Source organism: Brachyistius frenatus, unplaced genomic scaffold (genome assembly GCF_029030835.1).
Source record: "Brachyistius frenatus isolate BFR_SWC_R1_liver_20210118 unplaced genomic scaffold, ASM2903083v1 Contig_51, whole genome shotgun sequence".
NCBI lineage: Eukaryota > Metazoa > Chordata > Actinopteri > Embiotocidae > Brachyistius > Brachyistius frenatus.
Genome location: NW_027210650.1, coordinates 481,754 through 500,574, shown reverse-complemented (window position 1 = coordinate 500,574; position 18,821 = coordinate 481,754). Strand labels below are relative to the sequence as shown.

Sequence of the window (18,821 nt, the reverse complement as noted above, 5' to 3'; positions counted from 1 at the left end):
GCTCATTTTTCAATCTGAACGGCTGCACCTGCCACCGAGATCAATAAAAATACCTCCTTTCTTCCCGTAAAAAGAGAAACACCCACGCCTGGTTTGAATAACGAAGAACAAAGTTTATTTCATGTTGATGTAGAAAATATTTGATAGCTTTCTGTAGGATAAAAAGGACTGAGTAGTAGACAACAAGTTGTCCATTTAAAGCAGCTTCGCAGGACGTCCGATCATTTGTGGATCGTTCTGTACGTGTTGGGTTCACGTTACTATCAACACCTCTGTAATCAAACAGGGATGTTAAAGGTGAAACAGTTCTATATTTTCTTAATGTTAACAAATCATCAAAAAAGTTGTAAATATTTCATTTATTTTTTCAAAAAGGCTCAACAACAGCTGGAGACATCAGTGAATGCTGGACTTGTCTGGGACTATTTCCTTTGGCGGATTAATGCACAGTTTCTCGGTCTTTTCTAGTGTTTTGTAGACACTTCCCTTAAAGTCCATGTTCTTATGGCTGGTTGGTTTTGGTAATATGGATACTGTATATATCGTAGATGAATTCTGTCCGTACGCGAGTGCAGCCGCTCACTTTCCCTTCTTCAGGCCGAGCTGCTCCTCAGCCTCCTCGCTGAGTTTTTGTTTCTGGATCTGAGGAGAGAAAAGGAGGAACGTTGTGAGCCAATTTAAGGGTCATCAGTCAAAAAATTTGGCACAAAAAACTAACAAACCTCAATCATGTTGGGGCTGAAATTAAATTCTGATACTGTAATGCTGCAAACATGAGTAAGACTCCTCTATCAGTTCCTCCAGGATTTCGCAACGATTTTTGATTTGGAGGCGGATTTTCACAAAAATTGCGAAAAATTTGAGTTTTAAGTGGATCTTTTTGCGATAAAATTGAATAAGTTAGAAAAAAAATTGCAAGTCAAGGACATTTAAAAAAAATTTTTTTTAACAACTACCTGAGTGAGAGTAATATAAATTCTCTTTTTTTAAATAAGAATCGTGCAGCAGTGATGTGAAAAAGTGATATTTTTAACGATGTAAAACCTCCCGTGTGAACCTAGATGTTTGCTACTTTTCTGTGATTCCTCACGTTGTATTTAATTCGCTTTAAACCAAAGTTCTGGTTTTATCCGACGTGCTGCTCTGGGACTCTGGCTTCATCTAACCCGGTGTGCGTGCAGACGCGCTAATAGCTCCTTCCCTCCTGTCTGGGGGCGTTCAGGGCAGCCTGTTCAAACACAGCACCACGTCTACAGTAAATTACATTAAACGGCATCCCAGGAGAGAAACAAGAGCCAGAGGGGAGCCGATGTTTGTGATAATTGAGGGCGAAGTCCGACTTGGAGAGTATTACAGCAGCATTTCATCTCAGCAAACCGTGTTTGGAATTTATGTCGTTTGGAGCAACTTTCTGCTTTTTACGATCTCAGCGGAGAAGTTTGAGAAATTACCTTTCCGGTAACGGTGAGCGGGTATCTGGTCACAAACAGGACGTAGCGAGGAACCTTGAAGTGAGCGATCTGAAAGGAGCAGATGAATAGAAAGGAAAATGAGCAGAGTTTAAACTGATGAATAAAAAAAAAGTATGATTATAACTCTAGTTCGTTATGAAATGTGAGAAGGAAACTGTGCCCCACCTGGTTTTTGCAGTAAGTTTTGATTTCCTCCACAGTGCACTCCTGTCCGTCCACCAGCTTGATGCAGGCGCAGACCTCCTCGCCCATCCGGAGGTCCTTGACGCCGACCACCTGAAGGAGAATGAAGCGTCTCGCTGGAGTTAAGGTGTTAGTGCTGACAGTCAGAAACGCACAGTCAGCAGTATGAATATCATCTCACTATAAAAACTATACTACTATAAAAAAAATTAACAATTTTTTTTATATTTCTTCTGCTTGCGACAATCTTTTAGAGCGAGAATTTCATTGTAAATAAAACTTGATTAACGTTTATGTTTGTAATCTAAAGTGAATTCATACTAAATAAAACAAGAAATGTATCACCTGGGACTCCCTAGTCTCTCCTACTTCTTACAGTTGCCACTTGTAACTACAGAGGGCGGCGTTGAGCGTTGTTTGAACTCACCTGAGCCTCCTTCACTTTGGGGTGCTTGTGCAGAAACTGTTCGATCTCAGCCGGGTAAATGTTCTCTCCTCCTCTGATGATCATGTCTTTGATCCGGCCCTCGACTCGGACGTAGCCGTACTCGTCCAAGCTGCAGATGTCTCTGGAGATCGAAAAATACCAAGAAAACAAAAAGAAACGGTTAAAAACTCTTCAGGACGCTGGTTGGAAAAATAAACACCAGCCTTTGAAATAAATTCCAAACTCACCCGGTTTTGTACCAGCCGTCTTTTGTGATGCACTCGTCCGTCTTGGCCTGGTCGTCCCAGTAACCCAGCATCACACAGTATCCTCTGATCAGGATCTCCCCCGTCGTCCCCAGAGGAACTATCTGCCCAGTCTTTGGGTTCACGATTTTAGCCTGTGGAGGAGGCGGCTTGTGTTTAATACCTTTTTATTTAACGAATACATTTTATGACTAAATTTTCAGTGAAAATAATGTTTCATTTAAAGCAAACATGTGATTACTTATTAAATCCTTCTATTTACAGTACTTTTGCGTTATTTGCTAATACTCAGTGGTTTACCCTAAAAATAGTCTGAATTCCTCATTGCATGTATTCAGTCTGGCATCAAAGACCAAGTATGAAAAGGGAAGCCAAAACATCTGCATCGCCCCCTGGTGGCTGGTTAAAGTATTGACCCCGCCTCCTCCATGTTAGCAGATGGAACAGAAGCATGACCATAGACTGTTTAAGGTCTAAAGAAATTAGGCCACTGAAGAAGTGTCTTAAACTGCAATACAACAAAATGCCACTAGAGGGTGCCTACAAAAGACTTCCAGCTCCATAGACTCCCATTCAACTTCTCATGAAATACAAAGTCAATACATTTTTCCAACAAGTCAGTGTGGTGTCATTCACTAAAGTCCCTCCTTCCTTTTAATTTTCTGGTGGTCCATCTGAAAATAATTCCATCATTAATTAGATACTTGGCCTATAAAAGGTGTACGTTCGGCAGCGTGTCCGTTTGATTGACAGGTCCGTGGCGCAGTCAGGTTACAGGTAACGGTGGGCGGGACGTTTTTTCCTAAATCTTTTCATTACTTAGATTTTTGTTCAAAGGATCACCGTTTTACTTAATACCTTTTTAATACACACAAGATGATTGTGTACGAACATATTTCTCTGCATAATGTTTTTCACAATGAGAAGTACGTTGACGAACCTCCAAGTGGTCCATGATGTATCCGGACGTCTCACACTTCCTCTCCAGGTTGTCCATCGGGGAGCCGCAGAACGTCACAGGGCTGTTCTCCGTGGTTCCATATCCGAGCTGTTGACCACACAAACAGCAAAGATGTGAGCAGGAGGGACGAGATGCAAAAACTAATAAAGAAAGCACGAACAGAAGCTACTTCATCGCGGCGTCATTAATGAAAAAAAGTTAACTCCTTATTACTGAGAAATAATCTGTTGATGATCTTTGTTCTAGAAGCAGTGATTTTCTTTATGCAACAGGAGCTCCACAAGTTGTTGTTTTTTTTAATACAAAATGTTAATTTTTGGGGATAAATGGTCTGATTTTGTTCACTTAACAGTTTAAACCACAGCGATGTTCAGTTTTTCAGTGATAGAAAATAGAAAAAGACGCAAATCTTCTCACCAGCGACAATGAAACCAACAAATATTTGGTGCCGTTGCTTGAAAATGAACTCAAACAATTAATAAATTAACAAAACAGTCACTTTTTAATGTTCTATTATCTTTTAATCAGCTGCGGTGCTCAAGTATTTCTATTTTAGGATACTTTTCTGAACTACATTTCAAAATAAAATGTTTTTTGTTACTACAGGAAAAGTAAAACGGCAAATAAAATACAAATATTTGAATTAAACCATGCACTTATTAATTTACAAATGACAAAATCTATAAATGAAAGACATGTTTAAGGTCTCAGAAACTACTGTACTTCACTACCTCGACTGCAGAAGGATATAATGTACTTTTTTTTTATATATATTGATTGACTTTTCCGATCTATCTTGATTCCACATCTACACCTCAGATTCAGATTTTATACTCGGACATAGATTCGAGGTATACAATTTTTTACTATTCACAGGTGCAAATTCAATCAAAAATTCACTGGACAAAAGGGACTTCCAGGACATTTTGGAGGACGCTACGGTGAGAACATCCACCTGGAAAATCCGTGAGGAGACGATATTCCCAATAAAATGTCAGATTTGTTAAGTAAACTCTAGATTCCATTTTTTCCGGGTGGGTCCATCCATCTTATAAATACACCCGCCTGAAGCCAAACCACCTTCTTGACCTGAGCCAGCGACACATTTTGAAAAAAGCTCCTCCATCGTTTGCACGACCGTTGCGTAATAAATACCACTCTCAAACAGAAAGAATGCACACAGGAATGTAGAGCGGCACCTGAAACTTTCACCCCTCTGATGATGGATGTATCCTTTTTTTTTTTTTTTTGCAATTGTTATGATTTGAAACGGCATCTCGCGCCTCGCCAGCCATCTGGAGACTATTATAGGTTATAAAACAGCTGCACAGGAGTGGCTCCTTTTCCTGCCGCCGCAGACTGAAAAACAATAGAGCCGTCTGGGAGCGCGCTCAGATCCAACCTGACCTCGTGCCACGTTGTCAGAACGCTCACCTGGAAGCTGCTCAGAAGTTATACAGAGAACTAAAGCTGGCAAAAGTATTTGTTTGGAAATATGCGTCCTGCAGGAAGATCACGGTCACTGAAGGTCCTGCAGAGACAAAGGCAGCAGCACCGAGAGCCACCGTGTTGTCGTCCTCTTGCTCATTCAGGGTTAAATTCTCACAGATACTTGACTTCCTCCTTGCAGACCTCTCACTCCGACACCCTGGCAAGCCCTCCTCGCTTTTTTTTTTTCCTCCTTAAGTAAATGTTATAAATACTGCTGTGTGTTCTGCCGAGCGGCCATCCTCCTCTCGATGTGAACGTCTCTGCCCACCTCCGCTCAGTCGCTCACCTTTTCCCTCCCTCTCCGTCCGGCTGTTTTCTCTCTCTGCACAAACACAAACACGTTCTCTCCTCTTCTCTCTTCTTCTCCTCCTCTCAGGATTTCTCCAGGATTTTTCCCATCAGACGCCGGGTTAACTCGTCTCCACCGGCCCGTCACGATGCGTTGTGTGAGCTGGCTGCTGCTGGGGACCTGCCTCCTGGTGCTGGGCCCCGCGGTGCAGGGAGCCCCGAGCCAGTGCCCGAGCCCCTGCCACTGCCACGGCGACCTGCAGCACGTCATCTGCGACAGCGTCGGGCTGAAGAAGATCCCCCGGGTGTCGGAGGCCACCCGCCTGCTGAACCTGCAGAGGAACAACCTGGGCAGCATCCCCACGGGGGCCTTCGGCGACAGCAAAGGACTCATTTCTCTGCACATGCAGCACTGCCATCTCCGAGAGATCGGCTCGCAGGCCTTCAAGGGGCTGAAGAAGCTCGTCTACCTCTACCTGTCCAACAACGAGATCAGCAGCATCAAGCCGGGCGCCTTCGAGGACCTCACCGCGCTCACCTACCTCTACCTAGACGGGAACCAGATCGGCGATCTGGCCAAGGGCATCTTCTCCCCCATGATCAACCTGTTCATCCTGCAGATCAACGACAACAAGCTGCGCGAGCTGCGGCCGGGGACCTTCGCGGGCGCCAAGGACCTGCGCTGGCTGCACATGAGCGGCAACGAGCTGGCGACGCTGCAGCCGGGCTCCCTGGACGACGTGGAGAACCTGGCCATACTTCACCTGGACAGGAACAAGATGTCCACCTACCCCGGTGCCGCCCTGAGCAAGCTGCGGGTGGTGGAGGAGCTCTCGCTGGGGAGGAACCCCATGAGGAACATCCCCGACAACGCCTTCCAGAGCTTCGGGCGCTACATGGAGAAGCTCCACCTGGACAACATGGGTCTGGAGAAGGTCAGTCGATGCTTTTAAAAGGCCATTTAGGAGCATTCATTCTAACATTTAGTACTGAAGGATGCTGCAGCTAAACAAAATGTTTTTTTGAGGGGGGCTTAAAATGATTTAATTTGAAATGCAAGATAAGAGAAAGACTTGTTCAGCTGCAAACTTAAGCATCCTGCAGAGGAGACGACAGAGAGCTCAAAAGTTCACTGAGTTTCTAAAGGTTTCTTTTTCAGATTTCATGGCTTCAATATTAATAAAATACTTTGCAGTCTGTCTTAGTATTTACCTGTTTTGTTTGGTCTGGGAAACTATTTACACGTCCGGGCTGGTGAGTGGTCAACACCCCCCTTCGCCACAAGCCAACAGACATTTTTTTTTTTTTTTTTTAAACATAGGACACGTGTTAAAGGATTCTTCCACAGAAGTTCTTCCTCAATAATCCAACTATAAACCTTCTACAATTACAGTTTACATGAATAGTGAGATTTAAGCGACTTTCATGGCTGACGCCTGATTCTTTAGTTGTTCTGTGCTTCTGACAGTGAAAACTTGCTGCATCTTTGAAATGCAGATGTGATTTGCAACAGGATGCAAATGCTGAATTCTTACTAACTGCAGAGCAACCGTAAGTTTACAAAAGAACAATTGGAGAGAAAAAGCTATAAAGCTGCAAAACAACTTAAAGTGCATTAAAATAAAGACTTAATCTTCACATTAGAGGGTTGTAGCTGAATTTACCACCACATGTTAATGATGGACTCACGGAACAGAAGATTTAAAGTGTGATAAAACATCACAAACACTTCAGTTTTACCTGGGAGTAAATACTCTTTTTTAAAGGGGCTGTTTATCTAAATTTCTAAATAAAAGTCTCCAGTCATGAAGTGCTTTTATTTGTTCAGGTTTCGAGGTAAACGTCCAGATTTCTGCTGCAGCAGCAGATACGATGGATTTTGTTTGTTTAGAAAATTATATTTCATGGTGTTTTCAGAAACAATGCTCACAATACTTTACATAATTCACAGGCAGAACTATCATCAACCTGAAGGTAGGAAGCTGCACAACAGCTTGAAAGATTAAACGGAGGAGACTCGAGATTATTTAAGGATAAAGAAAGAGGAATATGTTTTATTTTCTCTAATTTATTGCAAATTTTTCTTTTAAATGGTGCCTGACAGCTTATGAAAAATGATGCAGGGTTGCCAAACTTAAAAAGCTTCAGCTGACCCGAATCTGTCAGTGAAATCTTTGATGAAGAGTTGGAGCAAGTTGAAACTGTCAGTCTGTGAGGATTTAAGATGATTTTAACAACTTTAAAGCTAATAAAGGGGAAACAAAAGGGAGGAAAGTGTGTTAAGAGGACTTCCTGGATAATCATTTATCATCTGAGCAGTAACTTAAAGACAGCAATGCTGCCAATAACAACCTGTGATGACTAATGACGGATTATAGACTCGTTCCTCTTCAGAAAGTAGGAAACAGTTTTGAGTTTTATTGATCTTTGAGGTATTTTAAGTGGAGAAAAAAGGTGCACAAATTGTATTGTGGATCTATTTTTAGGTGAACTATCCCTTCAACCCTTCACTTGTTCATCAGTGGAAGCTGAAGACGGATGTCTGCAGAGTGCTGTGAAAACATCGGTGTTCATCCCCATCAGTGTACAGTACGAGCTCTCTGCTCCTCAGACATTCCTCGGCGCACATTTGCCTCATACTTGAGGTTAATTCAATATTTGAGTGTACCTGTGCCAAAGTGCCAGGAGGGAGGAGGGGGGGGGTAAACTGTGAAATAACAAGCTTCTCACGCCGGGACTGAGTGAGAGCCCGGTGGACGACTGAGACGTTTTCAGCCCCCCCCCAAAAAAAAAACGCAGGTATTTTTAGGGTGTTTTTGTTTGCTGGACCTCCGCCATGCATGTCTGAGTCTAATTATTCCACAAGTGTTATTTTCAGCAAGGTGTGTTTTCTGCTTGAAGGCTAGCGAGGGTCCTGTAAACAGGTCAGGAGGGGTGAGGAGACGGGTAAACAGAGGCAGGGTGTTCCACGCTGCATGAACAGGAGTATTTTTAGCCGGGCCCTCGGACCCCAGCTTGAATGGACAATTGGGCCCTTTAGCGAGCCTTTTCCTGGCAGAGAGGAGAAAACACCTCGGCCTCGCTGGAAGACGTCCATCTTCCGCTGCTTCAGAACACCAGAACCTTCAAGCTGTTCTGTCGCTCGGGCAGTGGAAATTTCCAAAAAGAGCCTCAACCTCCTCCAAGACTCGGCATGAAACGAGCCTTTTTTTATTAAATTTTTTTTTTTTTTAAAGTGCAGCTCCGCTCTCTCTCATCCTGGAGGAGACAAAACGTCTGACGTAGGTGGGTTCATGTCGCACCTCTCTGAAGATTTTAGCACCCTCACAGAAGCGTATGAAGCAGGAAGGGAGGAAGAAGGAGGCCAGTGACTGTTGGTGTTTACACAAACGCTGCGAACGGGAGGAAGGATGAGATGAGGTTTTCATGGCAGAGAAACACTGGTGAGATTCCCCCCCGCTCGCTGTGCATCTGTCTGCCTCCTGACGGACAGGAGGGCGAGGCCCCGGAGGTGCAGGAGTTTTTTTTTTTTTTTTAAACAACAATGTATGCAGCAATAAACTGGAAAAACAAAACAAGAACTTCATGCGTGTCTGCTTCTGTTTCCAGTTCTCTGACGGTGCGTTTACTGGCGTGACGGCGGTGAAGTCGCTTCACCTGGACAACAACAAGCTGAGGTCGCTTCCCAGGAGCCTCGAGTTCGGCACCATCGCCAACCTCACCCTGTCCAACAACCTGTGGAGCTGCACGTGCCAGCTGGCTCCGCTGCGCAGGTAAGAGGCTCGAGCAGAGACACGGAGGCTGAACAAATCTCTACCGACAAGCAGACCGAGAGCTCGACTGTGACTCACGATACGTCACTTCTCTTAAAAAAACAACACATTAGAAAGGCCACGAAAACCACAAATCATAATCTGACAGCTCGACGGACGTGACGTCCACGGAGGTCAAATACAACCCACGGGAGTGTTTCCCGGTTCGGTTCAGCCACAGAAACCACCGGTATAAAAAGGAAGGATTATGATTTGGGGTTAAAATGATGACTTTAACTTTGTTGTGTGTTAAAAGTTACTACTTTCTGACAGTCATACAAGCTCTTGTATGAGGCTCAAAATGGTAAAAGAGAGTTGTCGACTAATTGTAAGGTTGCCTGTTCAATCTTTAACCTCCTGTCGTCCACGTGCCGAAGTGTCCTTGGGTAAAACACTCACTCGAGTCGCTCCCGATGGCAGGTTGAGCATCTTCCGCTGGTGTGTGTGTGAGAAATTGCAAAGCGCTTTGCAGACTGCCGAGGTATTAAGAGGACTTTATAATTGCAGACCGTTTTACACTCGTCGTCATGGCAACAGTAAACCCAAGTCACCGCCTCCCCTCCTAACAAAGAGAAACTCATTACACCAACATCATCTGAACTGCGTTTATCTACACGTCCACTAGAGGGCGCTTTAAAACAGAATTCAGCATCAGGATTTCTCCTCTGGGAACCTCTCGTACCAGATTTTTGTGCCGACCCATCCGATATCTGTCGAGACCAAAGCAGCAACGTATCCTCTTGTTCACATCAGCAGCCTTTAAATCTTATTTTTCTTCCAGAACAAAACTCTCCTTCATCTTTTGTTTTTTTTTCCCGTCCGCAGGTGGATGGACTCGAGCCGCATCCGTCCGGACGCGTCGTGCGCGTCTCCGCCTGCGCAGAGAGGCAAGCAGGTCGGAGACAGCAGCGCCTTCGGCGGCTGCAGAGCGAAGGCGAAGCGGGCCAAGAAGGGCTCTCGTCACTGAACCGCCAGCTACGCAGGTATCACGTGTATATTTTTAATGCCGACTCCACATAACCGACTGGAAAACCTCCACATAAAGTTAAATGATGGGTCACCGAAAAGTCCTCGCTGATCACTACCTTTTACAAAATACCTCTGAGGTTGCAGCTTTGTCCCTAAATCACATCCCTCCGGTGGGATGGAGGTTTTCAGCTGGACTTCTGGACTCAAGTGTTGTTGGTTTTTTTTTGGAGACGCTCAGAGTTGTTTTTGACTTTCTCTCTTTCCCAACCGCAGAACTCTGCGTCCTTCCTGCCTCTGTCCTCGCCTGAACTTTTCCACGTTGGCCCGGTACACAGAGTCCGGGTCACGGGGTCTCTGGTTTGGAGGGCAGACTGTTTGATTTGGCTCCTCATTCTTGCCCCGTTTGTTTTTTGTTTTTTTCAGGAGACGCTGAGGAGGAGCCCGTCCAGGTGACCGGCTGCGACTGAAGCAGCGCCGGCTGATTCTACTTTAAGACTGTCCATCTATTCATCTGCCAGATGTTGTCAGCAGTGTAAACACAAACACGCTCTGTCTGTCTCTCTCCAACACGCATGGACCAGGTTTATATTTCTTTTTTCATTCATTTATATCAAAGATGAAGTGGAAGCAGGGAAGATTGCAGGTAACCTCCAAAATAAAAGCATGAGTTTGTTTAAACGAGGGCTGCAAAAACAGCATTAAACTAAGATGTGTTGCGCAACGGACAAACAGTAAACAAGTCGTAAATAAGTTTCAGCGGCTCGATGAGCACGAAACTAATACAAACTCAAAAAAAGCTTTCAAGAAAGTTGATAGCACGCTAACATCTTAGCTTAGCATAAAGACTGGAAACAAAGGGAAACTGCTAGCCTATGATGATCATTTTTGGCTATTTAGGGGCAGCAGAACAAACTGAAAACAACATGATGTAGTAAAGTCTGAATGCAAGTGCAACATTCACTCCCTTTTAGCTCCGTTTTTGGTCTCCACACACACTTCATGTACTTCACGTAGCATGAAGTGGTGCTCCATTGCATTGTTTGATATGGTTATCTCAATAAATAATGAAATGTCAACGACTCCAAACGAGATCAAGAGGCAGAGAAATCCCTCCGTCAGACTAAGAGGAGTTATTAAACATGAACAGCTGTCGCCGAGGCCGTCATCTCTTTTCTGTTTTTACACCCTCACCGACTGAGAAAACATCCGAGACGTTTAAATCGACCAAAAAGGGCACAGAACAGGTGGATCAATACGTTTGTCTTTCTTTTCAGTGGCATTTTCTCTTCCTGAAAAGCTATAAAACTTTTAATTTTTTGTCACTGCTTAGAATGTACAAGAAGAGGATGAATGCAGGATCATTAATACTAATTCTTTGTTGTACCAAGTATTTTGAAAAAAACGTTTCACAGCAGGCAGGAGGGGTTTTCGGAAAAGTGTTGACTTTAAACGCATATCTACATGTATATTCATCGTCTTTACATTTCCTGGACTTTTGGAAGTGCTAACGAGTTCTCACATCCAATAAATCTTTTACAAAACTGACATTTAGTTTTGTCTACTTGTTATTTAAAAGATATCTAATGCTGGATTGTCTGTATGAAAACCATCTCCTGAAGGACTCACCGCAAAAATCAAAAGGATGTTCTTTTGAGGATTTGTCTCCCTCTAGTGGGGGAAGTTTGACTGCACCACTGAAGCATTTACTGAGCGAGACACGCTACGTTTTGATCATTATATTGGAAAAGATTGACTCACTGTTATTCCCTTGATGCCCATCTCATACACGACCTTCTTCACCAGTTCTGGAGGACAAGGTGAACCGGCCATGATGCCTACACAAGAAAAATATAAACAAATAGAAGCGCTTTAGGATAAGAAAACAAGTTTATGAAAGTTCTCAGCAGAAAACAGGCATAAAATCATTAAAACTGTAATTTTTAAGTATATTCAGTTTGTTTTTCCCTCACCTGCCTCCACTGACGACAAGTCGTATTTAGCAAAGTCGGGCTGGTTGAGCATGTCGACGTACATGGTGGGGGTGCCGTAGATGATGGTGCACCTGAGAGGGAGGGCAGGACGACAATATACATCTTAACTGACGTTATTTTTTTATTAGAAACCAAAGAAGACATTTTTTTTTTCATGAGAATTAAAAGTTCAATAATAGAAGACTTTTACAAGCCGGTGGCTCCAAACTGAATGAACCAGATTACAGCCACTCACCTTTGGCCTGCATAGCTGTCACAAGGACAGATACAGGAGATCATTCCTGCCCACTGCAGTAAGACTGTACAATAACTCACCTCTGGCAAAATCCATCACAGTACAATAACACTGTTGACTGTGTTTCTTGGTTTGTTTGTGTATATATATAATGTTCACAAATGCCATCGCCACGAAACCATGTTTGAACTGTTGACCTCAAACACAAACAGCTTTTTCTTCTGACTGAAGCTCATTTCTTTAAGTCTGTTTCTGTCTTTATGTGCATTACAATCGCTTGTGTGGTTTTAAGGAGCTCATTTGACAGGTGCAGGAATGTCATTTTTAGATATATAAGGAAGTTACGCAACAGGCATGAATACAGTTATTCTGCCCTCTAAACAGGAAATCTGAGATGTTTGAAAACCGGTTTGTGCGGCTTCAACCTTCCTGCAAACCACAGCCGAAGACTGAACTTGAACTCCTTCAGAGTAAATGATATTAATCTGAAATGAGTTTGAATCCACAGCGAGCACAAGACATCCAGAGTTGGTGGTGATTACAGTCCAGGCTCGTTAAATCCTTTGTTACGAGGTATTAAAAGGTCAAACCGCTCTCGTTACATCCAAGACAGCCGACGATATCTGACGTTACCTCTCGCTCTCCATCGCCACCAGGTTGGCCTTCCCGTCGTACCCGGGGGAGGGAAACACCATGGAGATGCCGTGCACGGCCAAGCACATCCCTCCTCCCACCGAGCCGAAGCAGTGGTACAGCGGCACCGGCAGGCAGATACGAAGCCGAGGCTGCAGGGTGGGAGAAAAAAAGAAAAAAAAACAACGAGATAAAAGGGTCATAAATGAAAGCTGTGCAGCTGATTCTGAAAGATGATGACGGATCTTTATGAACCGAGAAGCAGCTGATTTCCCAGTTTGATGTGGAAGAACTTTAGTGGAGGAATTGAACACTCATATTTTTTGTGTATTTCTTCTTATTTAAATTATACTTTGGTTTTTCCTTTCACTTTTGTTCTACGTACTCGGTGCTGTATGCAAATGTCCCTGCTGTGGAACTAATAACGGATGATCTTATCAGTGTCCCATTTGGCACCACCTGAACCATAAAGTTTTGTCCGAAGGCTTTTGGATTTTGTTTATCTCAAGCTTTTCTCAATTTTACGCAGATTCTTTAATTAAAAAAACCAAAACATTTTCTTGGGACGACCCTGAAAACGCTCAACCGAAAAGGTCTTCCAAAGTTTTCCACAGACGTGGCGAAAATACTGAACTCAAGTTACTCAATATGCAATTTTGTCCCTCCTTGGATGTTTGATGTGAACATTAACTGAAGCTGTTGAATTGTATCTGCAGGACTTCATCCACTGCACTGCTGCCACCTGATTGGCTGCTTGGATGAATAATAATATAACAAAAAAAAACTTTATTTGTATAGCACCTTTCATACAAGAAATGCAGCTCAAGGTGCTTCACAGCAAGAGAATAAGCAGGGTTTCCTAATAACGTGCTTAACGGTGAGTGTTTCTGATCCAACAAATCTTGTCTTCCCGTCTGACACTTTAGCTCAAACCTGATTGATTCCTTTTAAAAAAAAGGCTCTGTAAATTTCCTAAATCAGCTGAAGACTGTGGTTTATAGCAAATGTTATATATCAGCACACTTTGTTCTTAATAAAATGACTCACCCTCCAGTCGTATCCCAACCTTTTTCCAACGGTGTAGGCGTTGTTGATGATGTTGTGATGGGTCAACGTGGCACCTTTTGGAGCTCCGGTTGTTCCCTGATAGAAGAGACACAATCATTTACAAATCAGTTTACAAGGCAATACAAGTTAAAGAGGCTGCTTTTTATTGCTCTATAAACATGAAGCTAACAGGAATTCACTTTTCTTATCAACACAATAAAGATTAAGAACTATTTAATTGTGAGGAGGAATTTGTGAATGTGAGAAGTCACGTATGAAATATTCGTGACTATTTACAATCAAAACAAATTAGAGATCCATTTTAATTTGGTATAATTTTAATGGTTTTATTGGTAGATATTATTATTATGCATCTTTTTATTGTTTACTGTTATTCATAATTCAACACTCAGTTTATAAATCATTTAAAAAATATATATATTTGTATTTAAAATATATCCAGAATGTCTTAATATAAGTATTCATGTTGATTCACTATGATGTCAGTATGATAATGAATGTTGTACTTTTCCTTATTGGCCTTTTTTTTTTTAATGATGAATACCTGGTAAAATGACATTTAAAAAAACTGAAGCTACCGAAGTGAACTGGATGTTGATCGGGTCGTTGAACGTGAGCGTCTTCTGCACGTCGTGGAGCTGCTGCACGAACTGGCTGCTGCCGGCCTGCATCACGTCGTCGAAGTGAAACATTCCCGGCTGTCGGCTGTCCAGGACGATGACAGAGCGAAGTTCTGGGAGTCTGGGTGGGGAGGGGGTGGGGTGGGGTGGGGGGGGGTTAATAAATGTGGGTCAAGCTTTGTAACCAGAGGAGCTGTAGGTTGTAACTGTAACGTCTGGCAGCTGTTTGTTCTGCTGGTCGGTGTACTGTACACTGTACACTTCGGAAAGTGGATCCGGATCGTGTTACCAGCTGTACCTGGCGCTCTTGATGTCTCCCGGGCTGCAGGACTCGATTTCCGGACAGATCTTCCTCAGCATGTCGCAGTACTTCTGAGTCTTGAACTGCAAGGGGCACACGACGGTTTTACAGCCGACCTGCGAACAGATGAGCAGAAGATCGACCTCGTGAGATCCCGACTCCAAGAGGGTCACGGCATTAAATTATGTGTCGGTAAAAGAAATAAAAAATTATTTAAAATGACTCACCTTGCGCAGGGCAAACTCCACCTCCTGCACCTGGTACGCTGGGTTCACAGACACCTGTGAGGCGGTAAGACAATACAAAGGTGCTCAAAAAAAAGCTTTTTATTGTTTATTCAGATTTTCCTCAATGATATTGATCATAAAGGAAAATATACTGCGATGCAATGTTGATGATCCGCAAATACAGGTGACTAAAATCTAGAACAAGTTGATCTGTACATGTAGTTCAAGGTGACTAAATATTAACAACATGCCCTCACAGTGTTCTCACCCTGAAACATTACTGTGATTGTTGCTGAATTGCCACCTTTGTCACAACACCGTTCCCAAAGACTAACGTTAGTTTGTGGTGCCGCTTGTTGCAGTTACATTTTAAAATGAGAAATTATGTTGAAATACATCCATAAAATTTGTTCTTTTTTTTTCTTTATTGCTACCTTCGTGGCTTTCTTTCCTGTGACTCACCAGTATGATGCCAGCGACGGCTGTTGCAAACTGGAACAGGACCCACTCGTAAGTGTTCGGCCCCCACATGCCGAGCCGGTCTCCTTTCTTCAGGCCGAGTGCCAGCAGCCCGGCTGCAGCTCGGTCCACCTGCACAGACAACACAAAGTTTAACGTGTGTTGACTGGAGAGAACAAACGTCCTGAGGACTATAGATCTACAGATAACCGTCAGCACTCGTTTTGGATTACACCAATGTGACAGTAACACTACCAAGGCCCAGTTTTACATTTAAAATCTGTCAGTGATTTACATGATGGTCTGTTGAGTTATTATGTTAAATGAATATTATTTAACCATTTATTTTGGACTTAAGGGGAGCTGGGCGGTCAAAGGTTAAACTCACTTTGACCTTTGGATTGTTGGACATCTAGTACAGAATAAACTTCAAGTGTTTTTAAGCTTCATCGAATGACACTCGTATCTTTTTGAGGAGGCGACTCACATCCTGTTGAAACTCTGCGTAGGTCTTGCGGACTCCGCCTTGCATGAAAGCCACGGCCTCTCTGTCGGGCCAGCGCTCCACAGACATCAGCAGGGTTTCACCCACCGTGGAGCAGAGCAGCGACGTGGAAGACGTGCCGTGGGCGTAGCTGGTGGTGAGCGTCGGGATGATGGGAGGAAAATCCACATGGATGTTGCTGAAGAGCAGAGAAAAGTCAAATCAAATATAGTTCTGACAGGAGGATTTAATGGGGGGGAAAAAAAAACAACTTCCCTGTGGTAATATTATTATCAATAATAATAATAAAAAACATTGTTTGTATAGCACCTTTCATACAAGAAATGCAGCTCAGTGATTTACAGCAAGAGAATTACATGCAGTGTTTCACATAAAAACAGAACATTTACAAACATGATGCATAAGAAACAGATAAAATGCATGAGAACAGATCAAATTAAACACAAATAGAGTTCAAATATAAAATATGCATTTAAAAGTGCGGTAGTTCAAAGTGCAAGAGAGCTTCAGGTGTAGCTAGCTAAAGTCTGATGTAAAGAGATGCGTTTTGAGCCTTCTTTTTAAAGTATTAACTGAGCAGCTTCCCTGATATCTAACAGGTAGTTTGTTCCACAGCTTTGGAGCGTAGCTGACAAAAGCAGAATCCCCAATTTTCTTTCGGCTGTTTGCTGGGAACCTCCAATAAACCAGCAGCAGATGATGTCGGTGTTCTTAAAGGATCATAGTTCACCAGAGAGTTAGAGATGTAACTCGGACCGAGAACATTAAGAGCTCCATATGTGAGGAGGAGGAGCTTAAAGTCAGTCCTGTGTCCTACAGGCAGTCGATGCAGAGCAGCCAGAACTGGACTGATGTGTTCTTTCCTCTTGGTTAATACTCCAGCTGAAGTCTATCTGTTGTTTTCTTTGGTAGGCCAGTAAAAAGTGCATTAGTCCAGTCAGTTAGAAATTAATCAACTTTTCGGCATCTCCGATTTATAAACGGCCGAACCTTGTTTATGCTTCTTGGGTGGAAAACAATAAGTTTTGGTCACTTTGTTAATGTGGGCCTTGAAACTTCGATCCGAGTCTAAGATTACACCAAGACTTGTTACCTCCGATCGTACCCTCGGAGTTAGTTGCCCCAGATCTTATTCTACGATTTCTCTTTTTGTTTTGGGGCCGACGAGGAGGATTACTTGAATGAAAATTTTGCTCGTTATTACGGAGTACCTCCAGGCTCTGTCGTAGATCCCCTCATATTTTCCATTTACCAGCCCACATTTGGTCAGGACATTTGTTTTCACTTCTATACCAATGATACGCAACTTTATGTCGAGAACCATCAGCAATCTAAAGCTTCTTTCTCACATGAAACAACAGACGCTCCGCTCACACAGAAACTTATTACCGGGCAGCCAGCAGGCTGAAGTCAGTTTAAAGTCCGGTTCAGATTTATACAACTTCTCAGGATAAAGTCAAGATAAGTTTAGGGTTTCAGTGCTTGTTTGAAAGCAGCTTTGAGGACATTATTACTTTTGTGAGATATGTTTACTCATATCTGGTTAAATCAAAAGTCACCTCCTGATAAGTCAAACTTTGCAAAGAACAGCGGCTTGTAACTTGGAGGTCAGATTACTCTTGAAGCATCACAAGATAATTCAATTCACCTTGAAATGATTAATTGAAGAAGTGGGAACAAAGCGCTCGCTGCAGCACAAAATATTTTCCTCTTTCTTTGTGAAATATTGAATAATTTGACCTTAAACAGTTGTTTAAATTAAACCATTTTGATTGGGATGCTGACAACGCATCTAAAAGGCAGGTGTTTGCTGGTTAATCAGTTAATTATTATTTTTTTATTTTTTTTAAAGATTATCATGTTTTTTTATATCAAATCTCAATCTTTAATATTACTACAAACTATATCCTGTAAATAATTGGATTAAAAGTAAATTTGTCTTTGAAAAGTGGTGGAATAAATCTGAGTTTCTTTCTAGCAGTGCTGGGAAGAAACTCAGATTTGAGTGAGGCCATTAATCTACACAATGCAATCAAGAACTATTCTTCTTTTAATGTTTTTGCAGCTGCGTTGGACTGCACCATCTCTTCTTTAAGTTTATGTTCTCCTTTGAAGCATATTGATAAAACTCGTGCACAAGGAAATGGCTGAAAATAGCTGTTAAACTAAATCTCAGTTGAGATTGCGTAACATTTAACTCAGGAATTGGTTCTGCAGAAGTAAAAACATTTTTTTAAGTTTAGTCATAACAATCACGTGATCCTTCACAGAAAACGCGGCCATTGTGTTACATGATGAAAAAGCAAATAGTAAATTACCAGCATTTAACAAGGTGATTCTTTTTTTAGGGTTATTCTCCTTTAAGTAGATGGGGTTTTACTTTGAGGTTGGAAATTCCCTGCACATTAATCTCAATTCAAAGTGGATAATGGTGGTGTTGTTGTTTTTTTTTTAATACTTTCTAATTACTCCACTCACCGACTGGCTGCAGGTACTTCGGGCTGACGTGTCCATGGTCTGCACAAAACTTTCAAAGTTGTGGGAAAAGCTCCGTTATTCCGCAGGGGCTGGGAGCGCAGCGCGGCGCCGAGGATCATTGTTTGCAGCTGCAGTTTGCTGCGCCCAGATGCGCCAAAAGTTGAGCCGACAGAGAGAGCTTCAGGTCCGCAGAGATTCCTCGGAGTAACCGCAAGACGCACCGGGCCGACTGATCAGGTGGAGAACAATCTTCTACTCAAGCTGAATGTCTGCAGCTGTTTAAGTAGTGCGTCACTCGAACCTTGATCAGTTGTTGTTGACACGATTAACTCACGGAGCGGCCTCGGCCTGCTGGGGGCGCCGTGCGCTGCAGGGAGAGAAGAGGACCAGCCATCAGACCCACAGCTACTGAAACTGAAACTGAAACTGAAGAAA

At 42.9% G+C, this 18,821-nt stretch overlaps 2 protein-coding genes across 2 annotated transcripts; one reads left to right on the top strand and one right to left on the bottom strand.

The window, feature by feature from the left end:
- Positions 1-495: 495 nt before the first annotated feature.
- Positions 496-18,818, bottom strand: acsf2 (acyl-CoA synthetase family member 2). Its single transcript, XM_069704491.1, has 16 exons — positions 18,387-18,818; positions 15,891-16,086; positions 15,407-15,535; positions 14,945-14,998; positions 14,715-14,833; positions 14,375-14,537; positions 13,776-13,871; positions 12,729-12,880; positions 11,840-11,931; positions 11,628-11,704; positions 3,289-3,396; positions 2,331-2,482; positions 2,083-2,224; positions 1,638-1,748; positions 1,452-1,520; positions 496-642 (listed from the first exon to the last, which is right to left on the bottom strand). The coding sequence occupies exons 1-16, from the start codon at positions 18,503-18,505 to the stop codon at positions 580-582; spliced, it is 1,842 nt and encodes a 613-aa protein (XP_069560592.1). The 5' UTR covers positions 18,506-18,818; the 3' UTR covers positions 496-579.
- Positions 4,738-11,414, top strand: chad (chondroadherin). The gene is made up of 4 exons (XM_069704492.1): positions 4,738-6,023; positions 8,698-8,861; positions 9,726-9,883; positions 10,293-11,414. Exons 1-3 carry the CDS (start codon positions 5,238-5,240, stop codon positions 9,865-9,867), a joined length of 1,092 nt encoding a protein of 363 aa, XP_069560593.1. The 5' UTR covers positions 4,738-5,237; the 3' UTR covers positions 9,868-9,883; positions 10,293-11,414.
- Positions 18,819-18,821: the final 3 nt, after the last annotated feature.

Bases quoted from the DNA above. Each gene is read 5' to 3' on its own strand.
- chad (XM_069704492.1), top strand. From the start codon at position 5,238: ATGCGTTGTGTGAGCTGGCTGCTGCTGGGGACCTGCCTCCTGGTGCTG. The intron at 6,024-8,697 runs GTCAGTCGATGC...TTCTGTTTCCAG, and splicing joins ACAACATGGGTCTGGAGAAG to TTCTCTGACGGTGCGTTTAC. The intron at 8,862-9,725 runs GTAAGAGGCTCG...TCCCGTCCGCAG, and splicing joins CAGCTGGCTCCGCTGCGCAG to GTGGATGGACTCGAGCCGCA.
- acsf2 (XM_069704491.1), bottom strand. From the start codon at position 18,505: ATGATCCTCGGCGCCGCGCTGCGCTCCCAGCCCCTGCGGAATAACGGA. The intron at 15,536-15,890 runs GTGAGTCGCCTC...TTGTCTGTGCAG, and splicing joins ACGCAGAGTTTCAACAGGAT to GTGGACCGAGCTGCAGCCGG. The intron at 11,705-11,839 runs GTGAGGGAAAAA...TTTCTTGTGTAG, and splicing joins CTTGTCGTCAGTGGAGGCAG to GCATCATGGCCGGTTCACCT.